The 21060-nt window shown below is 42.3% G+C and overlaps 1 protein-coding gene across 3 annotated transcripts in view; it reads right to left on the bottom strand.

Moving 5' to 3' along the window:
* Positions 1-1068: 1068 nt before the first annotated feature.
* actn4 (actinin, alpha 4) overlaps positions 1069-21060 on the bottom strand; it is a 61068-nt gene continuing 41076 nt past the window's right edge. Inside the window, exons 5-22 of one of the 3 annotated variants that reach the window (XM_071497387.1) lie at positions 20612-20699; positions 19757-19835; positions 19459-19540; positions 18065-18150; positions 14582-14674; positions 14237-14362; positions 13949-14053; positions 13205-13352; positions 12677-12827; positions 12373-12481; positions 11802-11942; positions 11438-11620; positions 10841-10975; positions 8763-8942; positions 8457-8603; positions 6825-6905; positions 4226-4384; positions 1069-3342 (exon numbers count right to left, since the gene is read on the bottom strand). In XM_071497387.1, the coding sequence (XP_071353488.1) occupies positions 3184-3342; positions 4226-4384; positions 6825-6905; positions 8457-8603; positions 8763-8942; positions 10841-10975; positions 11438-11620; positions 11802-11942; positions 12373-12481; positions 12677-12827; positions 13205-13352; positions 13949-14053; positions 14237-14362; positions 14582-14674; positions 18065-18150; positions 19459-19540; positions 19757-19835; positions 20612-20699 (2252 nt within the window). In that variant the 3' untranslated portion in view covers positions 1069-3183. Of the gene's footprint in view, positions 3343-4225; positions 4385-6824; positions 6906-6958; positions 8067-8456; positions 8604-8762; positions 8943-10840; positions 10976-11437; positions 11621-11801; positions 11943-12372; positions 12482-12676; positions 12828-13204; positions 13353-13948; positions 14054-14236; positions 14363-14581; positions 14675-16081; positions 16168-18064; positions 18151-19458; positions 19541-19756; positions 19836-20611; positions 20700-21060 lie in introns of those variants that run through there. The other 2 variants (XM_071497388.1, XM_071497389.1) reach the window with 2 other exon arrangements.

Genomic DNA, 21060 nt, shown 5'->3' with positions numbered 1-21060 from the left:
AAATTATGTAACTTTATGAAATTACTTTTTTAAAATGTAACTTTATGAAATTACTTTTTTTAAATGTAACTTTATGAAATTACTTTTTTTTAATGTAACTTCATTCCACTACCTTTGGTTTGCTAATACAGAGAAGCGGCCAGCTGCCGTCTCTCCGCTGTTACGTCACAGGTGTGCGCCCTCATCACACCACAGGGGCTCGGCTCAGAGTTTAGAAGGTGATCAAAAGATTAAAGACAGCGTCTCATTGTGACAGCCTGCCGCAAAGTGGCCTAACTGCAGAGTGAATGGTGCGAGTTACAGACTGACTGGACTGACGTGTAAGGAAATGTTGCATACGACAGTCATTTGCACCATTGACCTGCAGCTGCAGGAGCAAGGGACACAGCCTGCACCACCTCAACATGCCAGTATGAATACATCGTTTCCTCAAGCTCTCTAAAGTCTGAGCGTCACTCAAATGATGTTAAATCATTACACAAGTCTTGTTTCCTCCTTGGCTGAAAGTGTTGGGGTGTGATCATGTTTAATGATGTTCATTTATGTGCTGACAACTGTGTTGAGTATTGGACATTAACTGGATGTAATGTTTTTATTACTTACACTTGTTCTTTATTTTTTTGTATTTAAACAAATATGACAATTAAGCCTCAAAGTAATGTTCTGTTCTTCTTGTACTCCTCTTAATGTAAACCACTTCTTTTCTGCTAATCATATCAAACTCTCATCACCAATCTCCCCTACAGAGTTGTAAAGTTTATTCTAATCTCATTTAATGTTTCAATTAAATTCAATAAGATTTTCAAGTAAAGATAAAATTAATAGGGAGGGATGTTTTCAATTTCCAAATTTCTCAACCTATTTTAACAAACATCAGTGATGAACACCACAAAGTGATGCTCATGTCACATCAAACCTCTAATGCTAACCTAAGGCCATTTGAGATGAAAACTAATAACTATACATTTTAATCAAGTTGCAGGTTTTCTGCAGACACACACACACACACACACACACACACACACACACACACACACACAGTAAAGAAGACATGAAGACAAGCAGAGGTATTTTGTAAGGAAACTTTTATGTGTGCTTTGTGAAACTCACTTATCATTAGAGACAGAAGGCGTTGCAGTTTCCAGTACAGCAGATAAGGTTTGATATTAAAGAGTACAAAAAAAAGGAAAATCACAATTCCAGAGTTCATTTCTCTCCAACCTCGCGGGGAAAAAAAGAGAAAGAAAAAAAGAAACAAGCTTTTGGTCCAAGTCTTTTCTTCTCAGTTCCTTCCCTGTCTGTCCCTCCCTCTGTCTCCCCCTCCTCTCCCCCTGACAGCCAACAACCACAGAGAAATCTGCTCTCCTCCGTTTAATTTAGACAGGGAACTCTCACAGAAAGGGCCTGATCGATGCCTATATCTTTCCCCAGAACTCAGATATTCATCACATTATGATTGCATAGTTTTTTTTTTTTTTAACATAACAATTTGTTTTTTTTTTCCTATATCTTTTATTTGCACATAATGGAATGTTTACATGAAGACCCCTCCCTGATCCTTACCTTCCCTCCTTTCTTTCAGTAAATCTTCTTTCCCTTCTCTTTAGAGACAAATTAGGGGATGGAGGGATGGGGGAGAGAGGGGACAGGAAGTGGGAGAGTGAGGTAGGGAGAGTGTAAGAGAGAAAGAGGGACAGGGCTGTATCCACAAATAGGCACATTTTTTTTGTTTATTTTATTATTTTTTTTCCCATTTCTTCCACTTTTCCAAAAGTCACATTGGGAGTGCTCCACAGTGCTGTTACCATAATAACTCCCCCCCCACCCAAAAACAAAAAAAAAAAAAAACAAAAAAAAAAATCCAGGAAGAACCTTCATTCAGTCAATCAAATGCATCCATGACATGACGTGTATATATTTCTGTATGTGTGTGTGATTTCTGGTATATAAAAGTGGACTAACATCAACTACTACAGTCTTATCTATCGTATAAATGTATAGTTTCTTATTTAAATAAGCACCTGATGCCCACCCAGGAGAATAGTTTCACAGAAGCAAATAGTTGTGGATAATTATGACGTTGCCTGCCATGGGATGTATACAGGCCTTTAAGTACACAAGCCTCAACTTCATGGCTGCTAATATCTTCCATGAATATTTTCCATTGCTAACGGGAAAAAAACTTAAGAAAAGACTTCCGGAAGCTCAAACCTATCCACTGGCGAGACGGCTCTCTGTGTCGCTATCTTTTTCAATTCTTCTGTTGTGTCATTTTATTTTGTTTTTTTTTTTTTTTTTTTATAAACTCAGCTTTGCACTACTGGAAAGCCTCTGATCCATTATTCTTAACAACTGGGACTGTGTGTGTCATTCTTTGCACTGAAAAAATAAGTATGTACAGCGCTAAGCCGCCCCCACCCCACCACCCACCTGCTCCAGAAAAAAAAACTAAAAAGAAACAAAGACAGAAGGAGGAAAGAGTTGAGGTTAAACAGGTCACCTTATCCAGCAACACAGGAATTATGGGTAAATATGTCATTTTATTCCCCCCCCCCCCCGACCCCCACAGCATATATCTCTCTAGGATCTAATACACAAACCTCGCCAGTCACCACGTCAAACCCCACACCGCCCTGCTCCCCGCCTAACACCCTGAACACCCCCTGGCAAGAAGAAAAAAATCATAATAAAATAAACAAAAATTAGCATAAGTATCAGATTAGCTTGTGTCCCCCCCCGCCCCTTTTTAACCCCTGTTCATCCCCTATTTGACCCCACAAAAGGCAGAGAGGGTGAAGCTAAGGACCCGCACTACAGAGCAGCTGTCCCCCTGTCCCACAGCTGCCCCTGGATATGCCTGTTCATATAAAACTTTAATGAAAAATGAACTTTGATTACTCTCAATCTGTTTACCACATAATGGAGCTGTAAAACATTCGGCAGAGGCCAAACCTAACTACAGTTCAATCAACAAGCTCAGAGTCTTAAAAAATTCTGACAATTTCTAAACCGGCACACACAGGGGCACCTCACAGCCACCACTCAAATTCCTCCAAACGCTCGATTCCTGGTGCCTCCTCTACGCGCACAAGAACTCTCTACCTTCTTTTACTTCTTCCTCCCCTCCCTCCCCCCTCCCCTCACCCCCTTGTCTGTCCAGCCCTCCTCTTCCTCTTGCCTCCTCTACAGGTCGCTCTCTCCGTACAGGGCGGTGGAGAAGGACATGTAGTCGAGGGCTCCGGGTACGGCATCAGGCCCTGTGTAGGGCGCCATGCGGGCGATGCAGTACTCCGCCTGGTCGGGGGGGAGCTCCCTCCTCAGCTCCTCAGCCGTGATGTAGTTCTGATGGAAACAGAGAGGGTGGTTCAGTGAGTGAGGTCCTTAATTAACCTGCAAACAATCATGTTTACAGGACCAATTCACTAGCGTGTGTTGTACATATTAAATATACTGAATGCTGTAGTGTGCCTGAATTTAAGAACTTGCTCAGTCTCTTGTATCAATTAGTGAGTTAAACCTCAAACATCAAACTATGATTCCACTTCAAAGTTAATACATGATCATAAATACTTTGCTGATCTCTGATCAGTTTTCACATAAATTAACCACAAAAAGCAGAACGTTCAGACACTTGTGAATCAATAGGTGTGTCAGAGAAGACCTGACTGAAGTTGAGAAAACAACTCCTGTATTTTACACTTGTAGTAAAAACAAGTGCAGCTCTAATCTCTCTGTACATTTCCATACCAAGTCATGTGTCGTTAATGACATTTTCTAGAACAGCAAATACTTCATCACTTTGATGATAAAAAACTGTTGTGAAACTTTTCTGGCTGATATTCTGTAGTTTTCTCCAAAAATGTCCCTCAAATTAATTTCAGAATTAAAGCTAGTTGTACATGATGTTCAAATATGTTCAGCCAGTTAAACTGACATATTTGCTTTCTTGGCTAATCAGAACCAATAACTGTATTTGTTCTGGTGGTCTTGGCTTTAAATGAACACAATAAACTTTGCTTTAAATATGAATCTATCACAAAGCATCTCAACAAATTATACCTGTAAAATTAAATTTGTGAAAACTATGAAATGCTGTGGCTTAAAAAGAACATAATTCTGCATGATAAACACATACATCACAATATGCACGCGCACGCACGCGCGCGCGCACACACACGCGCGCGCGCACACACACACACACACACACACACACACACACACTCACCTTATCAGCAGCCAGGATCTTGAAGGAGGCGATGACCTGGTCTGCGGTGTCTGTGTCGGTCGTTTCCGTGGACATGAAGTCAATGAAGGCCTGGAAGGTGACGGCACCGCTGCCGTTGGGGTCCACTATGCCCATGATGCGAGCAAACTCGCCATCACCCTGGCAACCAAGAAGCAAAAGGTTAACCCAGGAGAGACAGCACTTTGTACTCACACACAGACGCAGACAGAATGTGACATTCAGGACTTCAAGTGTGTAAAACATCAGGACCACCATGAAATGGACTGAGCCGGCGAACAGAGGTGATCGTGGTCCTAGTGTTTTGTATTTCACACTTGCATTATACACATATAACATGATTATTGGTTAATATCAGAGGGAAGCACAGACAGAGGAGGGCACACAGGACCAACACTGACATACAAGTTGGATGGTCTATATGAGAAGTGACAGTTTCCTTCAGTCTATCAGAAAATAGAGCAGAAGTGCAGCAAGTACACAAGCAACACACACGACAAAACAGGACGAGCAGCAGGAGGATCAGGGAGAGAGAGCAGGGTGTCTGCAGGTGTCCAGTTAGATGAGACATTACACTCACTGACACTAATACACTGAAAATGTATCAAAGTGATGATTTTTAAAAATAGGAATAAATAGGAACTGTACCAGTATTGAGTACAAAAGGTTTCTATGAAGGTTTACACTATTTAACAGACAAACTTCAAGTTTCTTCTTGACATAAAGTGGCCCTAACAGACCTATATATACAGTTTACAAAAATGAAGAATAAGTGAATAAGACACTGGTCTGTACTCAAAAAGTATCACACTGTCACACAGCCCTCCTCATGCATTAGCCAATTTCTCACCAGATAATTAACATCGTGGCAGAGAATGACAAACTTAAACTGTCTTCTACACATGATGCCATTTTGAAGAGTTTGACAAACTGAACTGAATCAGGATACTCTTGGACCTGCAGACACCCTGTGAGAGCATCACGCCAGCAGCAGTACCAGGCTGTTTCCTGTAGAAATGAGTAGAGCCCGGAAATCATCTGAGACCATCTGTCCTGACCTCTTCTGTGGGCCGCCACAGCACAGCAAAGGCCAGGGGGGAAGAGGTGAGTTGACAAGGGTGGAACCAGAGAGATGAGGGGCAGAGAGGAGGAGGAGGGATGAGAGGATGAAAGGACGGAAATGGAAAAGAAAGGAGCGGAGGGAAGGGGTGATGAACAGAAATACAGATGTCAAAAATATGTCGAGGAAGTGAGTAATGCTTGGGGCGGTGAAAAAAAAAAAGAAAAGATAAAAAGCACAAACAGTTAACAGAGACAGTCTCAGAGCAAAGTAAAACCTGACAGACAGACGAGGGGCGAGGTCTGTTCAGAGAGTGAGAGGGAGCCCAGTGGAGCTGAAGCAGCACAAAGCAACAGAGACCCCCAGTGGACAAACAGGGACGCAACATCTCCGCCCTCCATGCTGACGGACTCGAACCCTGCCTGACCCACGGAGCTTATCAAGAGCCTCAGAGCAGGAGCGCTGACTCACCACTGACCAGCCTTTATAACATAATGGCCTCACATCAATATTGAGTTTGTCAAATTCACGTAGAAAATGAATTGATCTGAACATTTGTAATTCAGCGTTATTTGTAATCCAGCTGTCCAGAGATTATGATCTCGTTAAGACAGACTTCACTATCTCACATTATTATTATGACCTTTCCATTTCAAGGTGAATTTAGAGACACATAGCATTTTACTAAATATTAGATGATGTTACAGAACTAAGCGTTACAGGCGTACATGAAGAAAAGTTTAACTCTACTAGATCAAAATATTCACAATTAAGTGTTTTATCCAACTGCAGTTATAAAGGTGATGTTTGTTTGTTCATATTCACTATGTTCTAATGTAAATGGACTGATTTAACAGACAAATACTGTTTCCTTCTAAAAACACCTTCATGAACATATTTTTCTACCAAATGTTATAGTGGCCTCACAGGTCTGTTTTAATCTGTAGAGTCCAGATTAGTGCCAAACGTTCGTCAATGATTAAATTAACAAAAAATAAATCAGCTATATTGATAAACGATTCTCACTTGAAGCTATAATGTGCTGAAACATTGCTGAACAATATTATTCATGATCATATACGATTTATTAATCAATGAACTAGAATTACCACCTCGCAGTTGTATGTCTCTGCAAACCTGTCCAGTTGCACTTTACATCAGTGTCTATCCAATGTCTAATTAGCATGGGAATTCTTGAGTTATGGCCAAAAACATGCAGTGAGGTCACGTTGACCTTTGACCTTTGAGCACCAAATTCTAATCAGTTTATCTTCGGGTCCAACTGAATGTTTGCGCCTCAAGGTGTTACTGAGATATTACATTAGATGTGGCTATCACTGGTGTGGAGGTATTATAAAAATGATTGTTTTTATGATGGATTTTACACCATCAATATCTCCTGCTCTGATGGAGACAGAAGCTGTTGAGGAGGTGGGTGGGATGGGCAGTGATCTCTGCTCTCCTGCTCACAGGCCTGACAAACACCGACTCTTTCCTTCCGTCCTGTGCTGGAGCTCCTACCTGCTTGTCGTTCTCCACATCGTAGCCCAGACTGATCAAACAGGCCTTGAACTCCTCAGCCATCAGGGCCCCACTGTGGTCCTGAGATCAGCCAAACACCCAATGACAAGAGCGCCACGTCATGAAGATGAACCAATCACAACACAGGGATGGTGGTGGATGGTGACCATGTGATCCACAGCATGCAAGGAGAAGATGAGGACAAAGGAGGACGCAGGGACAGACAGACATTCATGGATGTTTAGACACACAACTCAACATGATGGACCTGTGAAGACCCAACACACTGAAAATAACACTTTTTCAACACATGCACGTGTCTGTATGAGACAACACATCCAGTTATTTTAGAAAATGCATTGAAGAGTTACATCAGGAATTCATTCACTCTAAAATGCTTTCTGAAAATTTCAAGCACCAACTATCTCGGATGATGTAAAAGGAGGTAAATGTACTAACTTTCCTTGTGTTGTTCCTAAAAATGTGAAGACTGTGATTCTGAGATATCAAAGGTTTTAGTGTTGTACAAGAACAGGATGTGTTGTGAACCCAGACACACTGATGTGATGAGAAAAGACTTGAGTGACCACAGTGTTTATGAAGCACCATAACAGACAGCAGCATGAATCAGTGACTGACACACACACACACACACACACACACACACACACACACACACACACACACACACACACACACACACACAGAGTGGTGTGAGATGGTGAATGATGGGGGTGTCCTTTTCATCCATTTGAGGTTAAAGATAAATTAACAGGTTTGACAACAACCACAATGTGATTTTTACACCCAGTTCAGGACCAGTTCTGTCGACAGTGAAGCAGACAGTGGATCTTCAACTAAAATACTCAAGTTCATTTTCCTATCAGAGCATAAGTCTGTATAACCAGAGAAGATTTATCAGAGGAAACGTGCACCAGGTGAAGTGAAACCTCCAACAGCAGATCTACAACAGAAACATTACTCTAATCATCATCTTTCAATTAAATTGACTTTAATTAACACAATATAAGTGTGGATTTCCACATCACTTCTTCAGTCTCTGCTAAAATAAAGCCAATAGTGCCTGTGTGCACTGATGTTCTTTCTCTTCCCTCCTCTGCTGATACCTAAACACAGCCTCTACTGACAGGCACAGCATGTGTCCTCAACATGTGCTCGCCTGTGTCAAACATCAGGATGGATACTCACACGCTTGGTTCCTCTCTCACCCCCGGTTAAGGTCTAAACATTCATTCAGTCATATCATGCGTTAATATATAAAAGGCTACGTCCTCACATGACACAGAAAAACACAGAATGTTCAGACAGGTCAGACAGGTCAACTCTGAGTGACTGTTTGTAATTTGATCTGAATTTTCTGACATAATGTCCAGAATATTACACAACAACAGTAACTTTCAAACGATGAATACCACAAGTATTTGGGTTGAGAGCTAAAGGTGATCTTTTCCCTCTGGTGTGTCATCACATGTGTCTGTATTTACTGGTATGCAGTGTCAAAAATTAAACTTAGCTTCCAACCCAAGTACTCATACACCAGACAGCAACTTTAACACTATGACCCAGTAAATATAAAAAGTGTAATGAGAGCCCAGAGCTCAGGCCCCTGACCTTGTCAAAGTGGTTGAAGGAGGCGCGGTACTCGTAGAGCTGCTCCTGGCTGATGCCCTTGGCATCACGTGTCAGGATCTGGTTCTCGACCTCATTGATGGTCCTGGCGATAGTGGTCAGCAGCTGCTCCCAGCCCACACGGAGGTGCTGCAGGGAGGGGGGCACACAAAGGGGGGAGGGAGCAAGGGAAGGAAACGTGTTACACAGTGTCATCCAGAGTTACAGCACTCTGACAGCTACAAAGACCAATTCAGTTGTACTAAAGATGCACAAAAACAGCATGTAAGTGGAAGAATGAAGTGTTACCTCCATTGTGTACGGAGTGTACTGGTTGTCGAAGATGAGGGCCTCCTGGATGAGCTGGTGGAATCCCTCCAGCTTGTTGATCTCAGGCATGTAGGACATGATGTTCTTCTGGTACTCCTTCAGGTTGGTCAGCTGGTCCTCCAGAGTGCCGTTCATCTCAATGGATATCCTGCCAATTTCCTGCCAACACAGACACACAGTATCAACTGGCCTGTTAACCTCAACCTGTTCACCTACAGTTCACCTGCAGCACAGCGTGAAATCTTTAGAGGTTTCACACAGCGAGACTCCATCTTTCTGTCATAGTCTTCAACCGTCTCTGTGGCTGCAGTGACGATGGATGCATTTTCTACTTCAGCTGAACCTTTAGTATATCAGTGACCCCATCTCGCTGAGGAGCACATCACAGCTGATGCTCAGTGACAAGTTGCAGCAGAGGAGGCCTGAAAATAAAGTATATTACATGAGCTCCAGGGCTGTTTGTCTCACTGTGGTCTGAGTCATCCAGGCTCTAGTTCTGTAGGTACACAGAGAACATCTGCTCAGTCCACTTGGTGTTGTCCTCTTGCGTTGTCATGAATAGTTAATAGTGAGTGAAGCAGTGTGAAACATGACGATGTGGGATATCTCTGAGAGGAGACAGATGTGTGTGAAGTGTGATGCATGCCAGGCAACCCCCCCCAAAGATTCACCCTCCTCCGGGACCAGTTCCTTTCCCACAGCTGTGAATTAGCTGTGAAGCCACTTGACACCAGATAGTGTTCACATCCAAAGACAATTAAAGAGGCTGAAGATAAAACTGGATTAACAAGTGACTGCTGATGGCCCAGGAGAGCTGAGGCTGAAGCCAACACAGTAAAAATAAAAGTACCACACAACAACACAAACAAACGAACTGATGGAGGCAGAAGTGGACCAGAAGACCTTTCTGTTAAAGGAGCTTACTCTCTAACAAACAGTTCTCTCTGTAGGAATCCTTTCAATCATGTCAGAGAACAACAATCTGAACAATGGAAAAACAATAAATCTTGAAGGACATACTTTGACGCAGACAACTGCACCATTACACTGCAGCAGCTGTTTAGCGGTTTCAGTATTCTGTTCTTGTTTATTAGTTGACTGATTGCAAAGATTTTAGTTCCCATCAATCATTTACACCAAAAAATATGGGACAAGTTTTTTTTTAAAAGTCCCAGAGTTACCCCTTAAAAGTAAGACAGGCATGTGGCAACTGGTCTCTATTCAATGTGCCCAGTGGGGGCATGAGCGTAGACACGGCCCCTGGGAGGGTGAACACGACCATGGACTGGTTGGCTGGCTGTCTATCTATATAAACTTTCCCTGTGGAAAAACTGGCTCTGAAATGCTTCAGATTTCCTGTTCCTGTTACCGGTGTTACGTCTCATTCCGTCTCCACACTGCCCCACCCAACTTCAATGACAAGAACTCTTTATCTCCACACTGGGAGCTGCATCATCCTCTACCTCACTGCTGACTCGGCCACACTGACTCAGGTGCTACCATCCGACAGTCAATTAACACGTCTTTTTTCCTGCTGACCAGGTAAACTGAGAAATTACAATTAGCTGCTTTATCCAAGTGTAAATGTAGCACCACCTCTCCAGCTGCTTCCAGTCGTGCTCATATTTTCCCTGACAAACATTACATTCATCTTCTCCGTGACTGTAGTGTCACTGTATGTGCAGTTAGCATTTGCTCTGTTGTGTTCTTCTATTCCCCAAAATTAAGCTAATTTTCCCTACAACAAGGACCAAATCCAAAAGTAGAGATGATTAGATTTTGTGAGCAAATAAAGAATATGAATAAGCAAAATTGGAAACATGCACAGCTGAGTTTGCCTATGTGAAACTCTGACACACACTTGTGCCCGTCCAGACTGTGAGCATGGTCATCAACATTCCCAGCTCCGCATTTCCTAAATCTCTGTGAGCTCCATGAGCTCACTGTTTTACAATGTTGGCCTGAAAACTGTGACAAACTACACACAGCTGAGCAAAGACGAGCTGCTTCAACACAGTGGTGAGCGCTTGGACTGACCACATGGGCTGATCCATTACCTCCATCTTGTCCTGTATGTAGGCACCGACCGCATTGGCCTGAGTGGCAAACTTGGCTCTCAGGGTGTCGTTGGAGTTCTGCTTGTTAAGCTCCTCCTGCAGGGCGTTGTCACGCAGCGGCACCATGGCCATTGCCTACACACACACACACACACACACACACACACACACACACAATTAGAAACACTAACAAGTTTAAAAGCATCTGTAGCTGCACCTACACACACGAAGCACCACCTATCTGTGGCTGCAGTCATGTTGGTAAATATTGCTCCAATACCATAAGTACAAAGTGTTTACATCATGTCTAAGTGCATATTGGACAGGGGGTCGTGTTTATAGTTCTGGTTGGACTCTTCAGCAAAAGCTAACATTTTAGGGAGGAAAAAAAAAAAACTAAAACTAAAACCACTCGTGAGAACGATTCAGGCAGATTATAAACAGAATGGAGCATCTTCCCAGCAGAAGATAACAAAAGATCAAAATCTAAGAACACTATATTTATCTTCTAATACGTCAAGCAAACACACACTCAAGGGGGAAATAAGCCAGAACAAAAACAGTCTGAATTATCAGGATGCTCAGACAGCACCCTACCTTTTCCCATTTGCTGTCGATGCTCTCAGGTGTGATGGTGGTGTAGGGATTTGCTCCACTCAGCTTGATGCCGTTGCTCTGGGCGATCTTCTGCACCTCGGCCTGGATGGACTGGATGGCCTCCCGCTCCTTGTTGGCCTCTGACAGGGTGGACTTGAACTGCTCATGGGCTGTGATCAGACCCTGAGGGAGGATGTTTGGTTTTAGCTCCACCAGGCAGCATGTTCACATCTCTGTTTTTATCATACGTATTGTTTGGAGAAAAAAAATGTTCATTTGCTGGACTCAGAAATATTTGTTTTTTTATGATTTGTATAATGTGCTGCACCTGTCAGGACACATCAGGACCACACTGTCCAGTTACCTGAATCTCCTCAATATTATGGACAATGAACATGTCCTGCAGGTCCTCCATAGCTCCCTCCATCCAGTTGTTGAAGGGCGCCGCTCTCTTGGCGTACTCCAGGTAAAGCTCATCTATCGACTCCAGCTGCTTCTCTGTCCTCTGTCGGCAACATCAGAGAGAGGAGGGTTTACTCAGATACACTTTACTGAATCATTAAATGTGTTGCTGTCAGAACTTCAACACTTTATTAGGTGTTAGGGCTGAAATTGGTCTGTGCTTGTGATGATAAAATACCTGATCTTTGATGCCCTATTCTGAGAATTATCAAGATGTTTTTCTACTGATTCCTTTGTATAGTAAAAAAGGAAGTCTTAAAAAAATTTTTGTTTTCAGCCTTGATGTTTTGTACAATAATTTTGTCTAAATGAAATGGTTTACACGTCACCACTCGACTGTACCAGTGGGAGATGCATCAGTTTCCATTACCTTGCAGAAGTCAGCTATGTGAGGAGCGTCAACATCTGATCAGAGACTCTGGTACCAAACACACATCACTGGAGGACATACAAAGATGAAATGACAGTCGTACCTCCAGTGACTCTTTGCGGCTCTGGGTGAGGGCTCCCAGGACGTCCCACTGGTCACAGATCTTCTGACAGCGAGCGTTGACACTGGCAGAGTCGTAATAGTCCAGCTCGCTGGAAAACACGCAGAGAAGAAGAAAGCACACATTACTTATCCACAGATACACCATTCACTAGCAAAAAGGTTTTTCTCTGTAGGGAATGATCCCATGTTCTTCTTGTCGACTAATGTCTCTGTGACTACAAATATTATAGGGTTAAAACTGTGACCCGTCATGTTCCCTCCTCTCTTATTTCCTCCCTCCTTACTTGAGCTCCTGTGCGATGGCTGCAATCTGCTCCACTCTGTCCTGATGTGCTGCCAGGTCGCTCTCAAATGCCTCGTGTTTCCGTAGCAACGCCTTGACCTCTGACAGGGTGGAAGTCTCGTAGTCTTTCTGGGTCAGCATGGCCTCCTTACCTGCACACACATCAAACTTATTTACTCACTTAACCTTTCATGGACCTGGCTGTCCCACTAAGACTGTCGGTCTCTGAAATGCCAAAGAGAAGAAGCCAAATACAGCAGAGTACATGAGAGAATAGGCAGCAAATGTGTACTTTAAGTGTACGAGTCATCACTGAGTACCACCCGCTCTCTTCAAGAGAAAGACAGACTGGTTAAATAAAGATTGTGTTATTCATTTACTCCAGTTTAATTAAAAAAAAAAAAAAGTGCAGCAGGATGAAGAAGAGACCACAATTTTAGGAGGCATTCTTCATCTTAACAGATACCAGACAGCTGATTCAAAATGTTGTTCATCCTGTGTGAATGTGTGTGATAAAACTTTTACATACCATCGGTCCAGGATTCATGGATGGCCGCCTTCTGGTGGAACTTCTCAGCCAGATGCTCCAGTCTCTCCAGACGTCTGATCTCGCTGAGGATCCACTCCTCGTAGCCTTTTTCTGCTCCTTCCAGAGTGTGCCATGCTCCGTTGATATCCTGACACCAGACAGCAGGAGTTACTGAGATTAATCCTTCACTGCAGAGTACAGTGTGGCAGCTGTTTCTTTGGCTGCATCGTTAATGTAGAGTAGAAAAAGACGACCCCCGTCCCACTTCTATAAACCATTAGAAACTGTACAGAAAAGTATGAATGAAACGGTGTGAAACTTAACACTGAGAAAAACCTGAACTTAAAGCTGATCCAGGACCATATAACTGCATAAGGAGACTTTCTGAATCTGAGGACCTTAACACTAAATTGTTATTGATAAAATGGGCCGAGTATAATGCTGCTCATTAATATAACTGTGGTGATACAAAAAGTGATCCTATATCAAAGAGAGGAAAATAAAAGGTTTCCTATTTGGTAAATTATTTGGTAAAAAGTAACCACTAATAACTGAGAGTAACTGTAGTGGTGCGTCTTTATCAAGAGCAGCCTTGTATTAGCACATCCATTTGTTTGAATATAAATTCCAAATTGTCTCCAACAAACAAGTGGAACATTCAAAAGTCTCCAAACTCTGAAAAGTTGTTCTTCAGATTCACATGATTGTTCATGAGATGCTGATAAATCCTGTCTGAATACATACGGACACCATGCGTCCTTCTGATGGCATGAAGGCAGGTCTGTTGCTGAGTCTCAGTTTAGTCTGCAGAGTGTTGAAGCTGATCTCCAGCTGACATTTCTCTTGGACCTGGGGACAGGAACAGAAGAGTCGGCTCAGCGTTAGTGAGCAGATTCAGAAAATATAAATCTCTTACCTCTTACAATGACATAAACGGGTGGATGTAAAGGCAGTGAATGCATGGTCAGGCAAACTACTGCCAGTGTGGCGACATTTAAAAAGTGCGGAGAGCATTCAGGAGTCCATGTAGACCTTTGGTGGTTTGTGGACACAGCGGTAGTCTCTGAAGTCCTCCTGTTTCGCCTGCATATCATTTACAGTTTTCTCTTGGGTTCGGTTCTCCAGCCAGGGGATGGTCCGACGGATCCACTCCAGCAGCTGGAGGCAGAGTAGAAAACCAGGAGACACCAGTCAGGACACATAATCAGGTGCTCAGCCATGCCAGACGTAGGACAAGGATCAGACACTTTCATTTATTGAGGTTCTTTCCACAAAGTCTAAAGGGCAAAGGTAACTTGATCATTGCATCTGTAATGAAAGAGCAGGTAAATAAATATATGTAAAGAGACTGAAAAGTTTTGCATGTCTGCTACTCACGTCACTGGCCAGTTTCTCGTAGTCCTCCATCATCTGCTCGTTCTCCTGGTTGACAGCCAGCACTTTGCAGATACGATTTGCGGCTGTCTCAGCCTATCAGGAAACAGAGTGATGAGTCGAGTTCGCAGTGACAGAAACACAGTCAGCAAGTCCACTCACTGTTGTAGCTACATATCTAAAACACAACGCTGCACTTTAATGTCACTAATCAAACATGAAGCAAGTGTCTGTTGCTTTTTATTAGTAGCTAAACCTGGGATTTTATGACTAGAGCTGTTGCTCTCCAGAGTTGTGCGTGCACACTCCACACACAGGCAGTGAATTGACACACGGTATTAAAAAATACGTGCAAAAAGACAAAAACTCATTGCATCTGACTAATATAAACATGCTCCGGCTGCTGATGGTTAGTTGAATGTGCCAGAGTAAATCTGTGTGTTTTAAAGCTCCATGCGTCTCCCGTGACAACAGGGAGTCACTCCATACATCTAGTTACAGGTTTGTGTAGCGCTGCAGTCCACATCAGCAGGTCTGCCTAGGACATTACACTACTGTACCACTGGAAATCAAAAAACAGTACACAGACTTTGACAAGGTGATATATTCTGTACAAACTTCTATTTGTCTCTTCATTTCATAAATGCCTGATATTTTACTTTTAAGTCTAAACTAATACATTCCACATGAATAATGACATCATAAAAAAAAACATTTAGAGTTGAGAAGTGTTAATAGCTGAAAAGAACCTAGAGAGACATTAACAAGTGTTTCCCCAAAACAGGTCTGACTTCCCAAAACCATATCAGTATAATAATCCTTCATGTTTGATTGTCTTCCACAGGAGAAATACAGATTGCTGTAATGATATGTGTTTTATGATTTTTCTTCAGATTGTGTCAGTTGTCCAGCTGAGATATTCAGAAGCAAGTCAAAGTTACACATGATCCCACTGGAAACTCAAGACAGCAGTTTGACACCAAACACACCAGCAACAGTTCCAGTATGGGACGGCGTAGTATTCATCCCGTCAGTGAGCTCTCTGACACACACTACAGACCATCACAGCACTAACATGAGTTTGAGAAGTCCAGTCCATAAAGTTAAATCTCTTTTGGAGAAACAGAGTCAATGTCTGCAGCACCGAAACAGAAGCATCAGAAAGCGTTTGTTGTTCCCATCATGAGTTTCTAAAACTATGGTGAAGAGCGTCCGTGCCCATAAAACTGACTCAGTCTGAATTCCTCCGCAGTTGGATCCAACCAGGAGAAAGAAAAAGCAGCTGAAAAGCTCCATCTAGCAAATGTTGGGGAAATATTCCAGTACATCCCCATGATTTGAGCCATTTTCTGACATGTTCTTCTTTACTACATTTCCCAGAAAACTGATCTGTCTTTTCACTGTCAGGATAAACCTCTGAAACATGAGACTAATGGGAACCCGTGTGTTTATTTTTTTGCTGCAGGAAAGTGTTAATGTGAGTATGAAGCGTGAGGAGCTCACCTTCTGTGCACCAGAGAAGGCATGATAGAAGCAGGATACATAGGTCATTATGGCCTTCTCATCCGGCCTCAGCGTACCCACGATGTCTACACATCACCCAGCAGGGCAGAGAGGTCGGCAGAGAGTGGTAAACAGAGAGAGAAGGAGACAGAGTGAAGCCAGAGCTACCCAAAGCTAAATGGTCCTCGCTCCCTACAGGATGAGAGAGCAAGGGGAGAGAGAGAGAGTGGCTGCCTCTTCAGGGGATGGGGACGGAGTTGAGTGACACTGGAGCCACAAGATGAAGGTTGGGACACAAACACACATCAACTGGTAAATAGAGCTCAGTGGGTCTGTGTCAGGGTGAATTCACTCAAAGAAGCTTATTCAAACTCCGATGCAGGTTTTTCCTTTAACTGGTTCATTTAGGAGGTGACAGTCAGGCAGCACAGGACTGCACTGGGGTCTGAAACTACAAGACTGAGTCCTCTGAGCAAACTGCAATGCTGTTAACAAGTGATAAACGCACACTGGTTCTTCAATGTGAGAATCTGCTACATTTTTTGTTATTGCAGATCAGAACCACAGCTCACTTGGAGAAATCCCACTGGGCTCTAGAAACTGGAGCATCTTTCACTAGTTTGTTTCCTGACACTTTACAGACTGAAAGACTAACTGAAAAATAAATGACAGAATAACCAAAAATGAATATAATCATTACCTCCAGCTCCAGGTTTAATGCTTGGATATCTTAGCATGATTATATTATATTATATATCATATTATATTATATTATCACTAGTTGAAAGTGGTAAAAACCTTAGTCTGCACCTTAATAATATAATAAAATATTGCTTTTTTTAACTCTTAATAAAATACACTACAGTTGGAAGAGGACTTTGACTGTTTCAGAGTCTCAAATTTAAAATAGAATTTTATTTTCTCAAATTAACTAAAGGAAAAACCAACACACCAGATGTTGAACAAAATTCCCAAAAATGCTCTACATGAATAGGAAGTGTGTGTGATTTGTGTAAGTTAAAAAAAAAAAAAAAAAATGTAACGCTGGCAAAAGCGCGCACACACACACACGCCTAGATCTGTCTATTTGTCTCACACCTCTCCCCTGAGACTGCAGAGGAACACAAACAAGTTCTGAATGAGCCAGAAAATTAATTAGAGGAAGAGGAGCAAAACAAGAGACACATCAACTGGCTTCCTGTCAGAGGCCTACAGGGAGAGGACACGGGTGAGGAGAGAGGAGGAAAAATAAGAGAGGAGGTGGGTGAAGTAGAGAGGGAAGGACAGAAACAAGAGATGGGAGGGTAGGAAAACAGGAGGAGTAGATGAGGGAATTACAGGACAGGACAGAATGAAATTTCACTCACAGCCTCAGTTATGGGCTCAAAGTTGAACCCTGAACTTTTACAGGCCCAGACTCTTTCTTTCACACAGGACACTACTGTCCAGGAAGTGCCAACAGTATAAGTGTTTTTTAATTACACAGATTTATGCCCCGTAATGTTACAGGACATAAGACATCTTCTCCAAACTTGTCTTTCATTCTTGTTAATTAATGAATAATTTCATTTACCTGAACTGTAAAGAAATTCTGCAAAAGTCCAGCTGCTGACACATACTTACAGTGATTGATCACTAATGTCTCTGCTTTATTTTTTAAGGATAACCTGTTCTAAAACTAGTATTACTAGTATTAGCTCACCTCTGCAGTCTGGTCAGACTCACTGCTATAAGATGTCACAGCACCACAGAGGACACAAGCAGAGATACATTCACCAGCAGAGGTACATTCACACTGTTTGTGTTTATGTATGTTTGTCTGTGTCTGTGTGTGTGTCTGTGTGTGTCCCAACAAATCCATTGTCTTAGTTGAAGCCCAGGTCTTAACAGCACTGTTGAGAGAGGTGAGGCCATGCTGGACAGGAAGCAGCACCATGTTAGTAACAGAAGGTCAAAGGTCAAGGTGGAGGGGTCAGAGGGTACCTTCTGTGCTCCAGAGAAGGCATGGTAGAAACTGGACACATAAGTCATTATGGCTTTCTCATCTGGACGAGCAGTGTTCACAATGTCTACAAGGCGGTGGGGGGGAGACCATGGTTATGAAGACACACACAAACAGGCAAGACACTGCACATGTGACTATACACAACATGACACACACATAGGAACATACACTCATATTATACAGGCTGGCAAACACAGACACACATGTAACAAGCTGCTGTCGCCATTAACAGCCAGTCAGGACGAGGAAAGCTTGACAGTGAGGCCACACACGGAATTAACTACACTGTACACACGAGGGTCAGATCCACACATTAGTTTACTAATACACTTCAGCAGTGATGGAGGTTCCTCACTGATCAAAGCTACATTAAAATAATTTTGAGTATTATGTGAATGTCATTATTATTATTATTATTATTATTATTTTATTTTTTTGTCAATTGTCAACATTTGCATTGTTGTTTTATATAAATGCACTAAATGTCTCAGTTTTAGTGTCCAAACACTGGGATGTTGTAGAGTAACATCCAGCAGAGAAACTATTTGGATTTTTTTTTAGAGGTATATGATCAAATATAAAGGCTGAAGATCATTAAATGACTGTCTACAGTATCAGGACTAAATAACAGCATCAGCCCTCAGCACTGATGCTGGTCTACCCCACACATACAGATGAAGACAATAAGACACATTCAAACACGTGCTTCACAATCCAAAGCAATGAAGGAGACAGAAGAGGAACAATGCAATGAAGGAAGGGAGGGAGGGAGGCTCCGCTGATCCTGAGGGTGACATCTTTTCATCCACTGCAACAGCTCAGGTACAGTAACAGGCTCAGCAGTGGATTTGGAAATCAGCAGCCACATTTGCATGCACATCAACACTGACCAGCTCCTGTCACACACACTTACTGGCTTCTACAGAACATATTCACATCTTTACTGCAAAGATGTTTTGGGTGTGTTTGATTGTGTCAAGTTTAAGTCATATAGACTACAACATATGGATTTAATGGTTTTTAGATCTGAAAATGACAATGTCACGTTATAGGTGATATTCAATAAAGATAGTTGGATTTGTAAGAACACCTGTTTGTCTACATCAGAAAAACAGTGGGACCAAACAACACTGGCTCTGTACCACACTCCTGAGTGTTTTAGAAAAACTGCAGTAAATAACAAATATAAATGAGAATAATACAGGAGTTGTAAACTCATGAAATAACAGTCTAACAGTCACCGTCTTGTGTGCATGTAAACCCAGCCAGTTTCATACAGTATAGTGCATCACAGTACACACACACACGACAATTAACTACAACACAATATCATTTACAAACACAGCTGGTTCACAGCAAGTTTCAGACTTACCTTCTGCGTCCAACATCTTGGGGATGTCCAGGTGCTTCTCAGCCACCTCAAAGGCGTTGTTCAGATTGGTCACTGGGTCATCCTAAACAGCCATTCACAGCCCCAGAGGACAATAAACTTACTAATTTAGAATAGGTACGACTAGGTTTAAGTCTCTTATTATTAGCAAGTATAAGAGGTTTTTTTTTAAATTACTGGTAAAGTGAAACTTAACTGACTTTACAAACATTTACATTTGGACTGGGTTTGATCCAAAATGTGAAACTGAATGTGTAGCAGTGTGTGTGAATCTGTCTACCTTTCTGAGGCTGTCGTAATCGATGAGATCAGGTCTGTGTCTGTGGATCAGAGCGTTGAAGGCGAGACCATCCTTCCAGCTGTTGGACAGAGAGCAGGTGAGCTGAGCATAAGGCAGAGTGGGGCTGTGACATGACACCAACATGAAGTTTGGCTGCGATTTGTATGTTGGTCTACAAACCACTGTCTCCACTGCTAGGACCTCTAAGACTCCATCAGTGTGGCTTTGAATTGAATTTATGAACTGTTTGTGACTGAAACCACGCCTCTGACAGAATTTTTAAAAATTCCATCAACCAAAAATCAAAAAAGTTTATGTGATAGGTGGATTCATACTACTTTACCGAGCAGTAAAACATGTTACAGTTTCTCCAACAGGGGGCGACCTTTCTACATCATTACAGAAGTTTATTTCAGGACCGTTTTTTAATTCCTGAAATAATCCTCTGAGATTTCATTCAGCTCATATCTGCCAATATCAGTGCATAAATACAAATTCTCAAATTAGTATACTAGTTTACTAGTTGCTTCATGATAACTGAGGGTTCCTGTGTGTGTTAAATAAATTTTTTGTTTGTGTGTGTTTGGCAGACACAATATCAGTATCATTTTTTTGACATGTTGAACATTGGGAAGTTGTGTCGTCGAGCTCTGGTATCATGACACTTCCTGTGGACCGTAGCTAAGCAAAACAAATTTTATCACTGGAGAGTTTTACTGTCCCACGAGGCCCTAAAAATGCTCTTATTGAGACAGTTCCAACACTGTCAACAGCTTTCATCCAACACTAATGACCCTTAAAAAACTGCTATCAGTCAAACCTTATAGCATGTGTGTGTGTGTGTGTGTGTGTTACCTAATGTGGAAGTTCTGCACGTTGACATTCTTGTAGGGAGCGGTCTTCCTCTGGCACCACAAGAGAAGACCCTCCTTCGCAGAGGTCTCTGCAGGGAAGAAGTAGAGCAGGAGACACGGGAGGAGCAGTAGCCAGGAGTGAGGAGAGAAGGAGATCTGCATTAGTCTGAGCACTGTGAAGAAGTGTCACCTCTTTACATTCAATCAAGGGCTTTAATTGTTTTATTCCATTAGCAGTGCACGAGCAGACAGAAAATACTGCAGTGTCTTTAATGACTGTGCTAAATATAACCTGCGTCAGTGCTCGTCAGTGGACTGAAAACATTCAGGATGTTTTTGTTTCCTGAACACACATCAAAAATGTATCAGTTACTATGGAGAATAAAAAACATGACTCAGTAATCCTTGTAGTGGTCCCCACCCACCAGAGTTAATTCAACACAGACAGTA

The sequence above is a fragment of the Trachinotus anak genome, unplaced genomic scaffold (assembly GCF_046630095.1).
Source record: "Trachinotus anak isolate AG129_WGS33_773 ecotype Australia unplaced genomic scaffold, CSIRO_AGI_Tana_v1 ptg000014l, whole genome shotgun sequence".
Taxonomy (NCBI): Eukaryota; Metazoa; Chordata; class Actinopteri; order Carangiformes; family Carangidae; genus Trachinotus; species Trachinotus anak.
The sequence above is the reverse complement of the archived record's forward strand: the minus strand, read 5'-3'. Positions and strand labels throughout refer to the sequence as shown.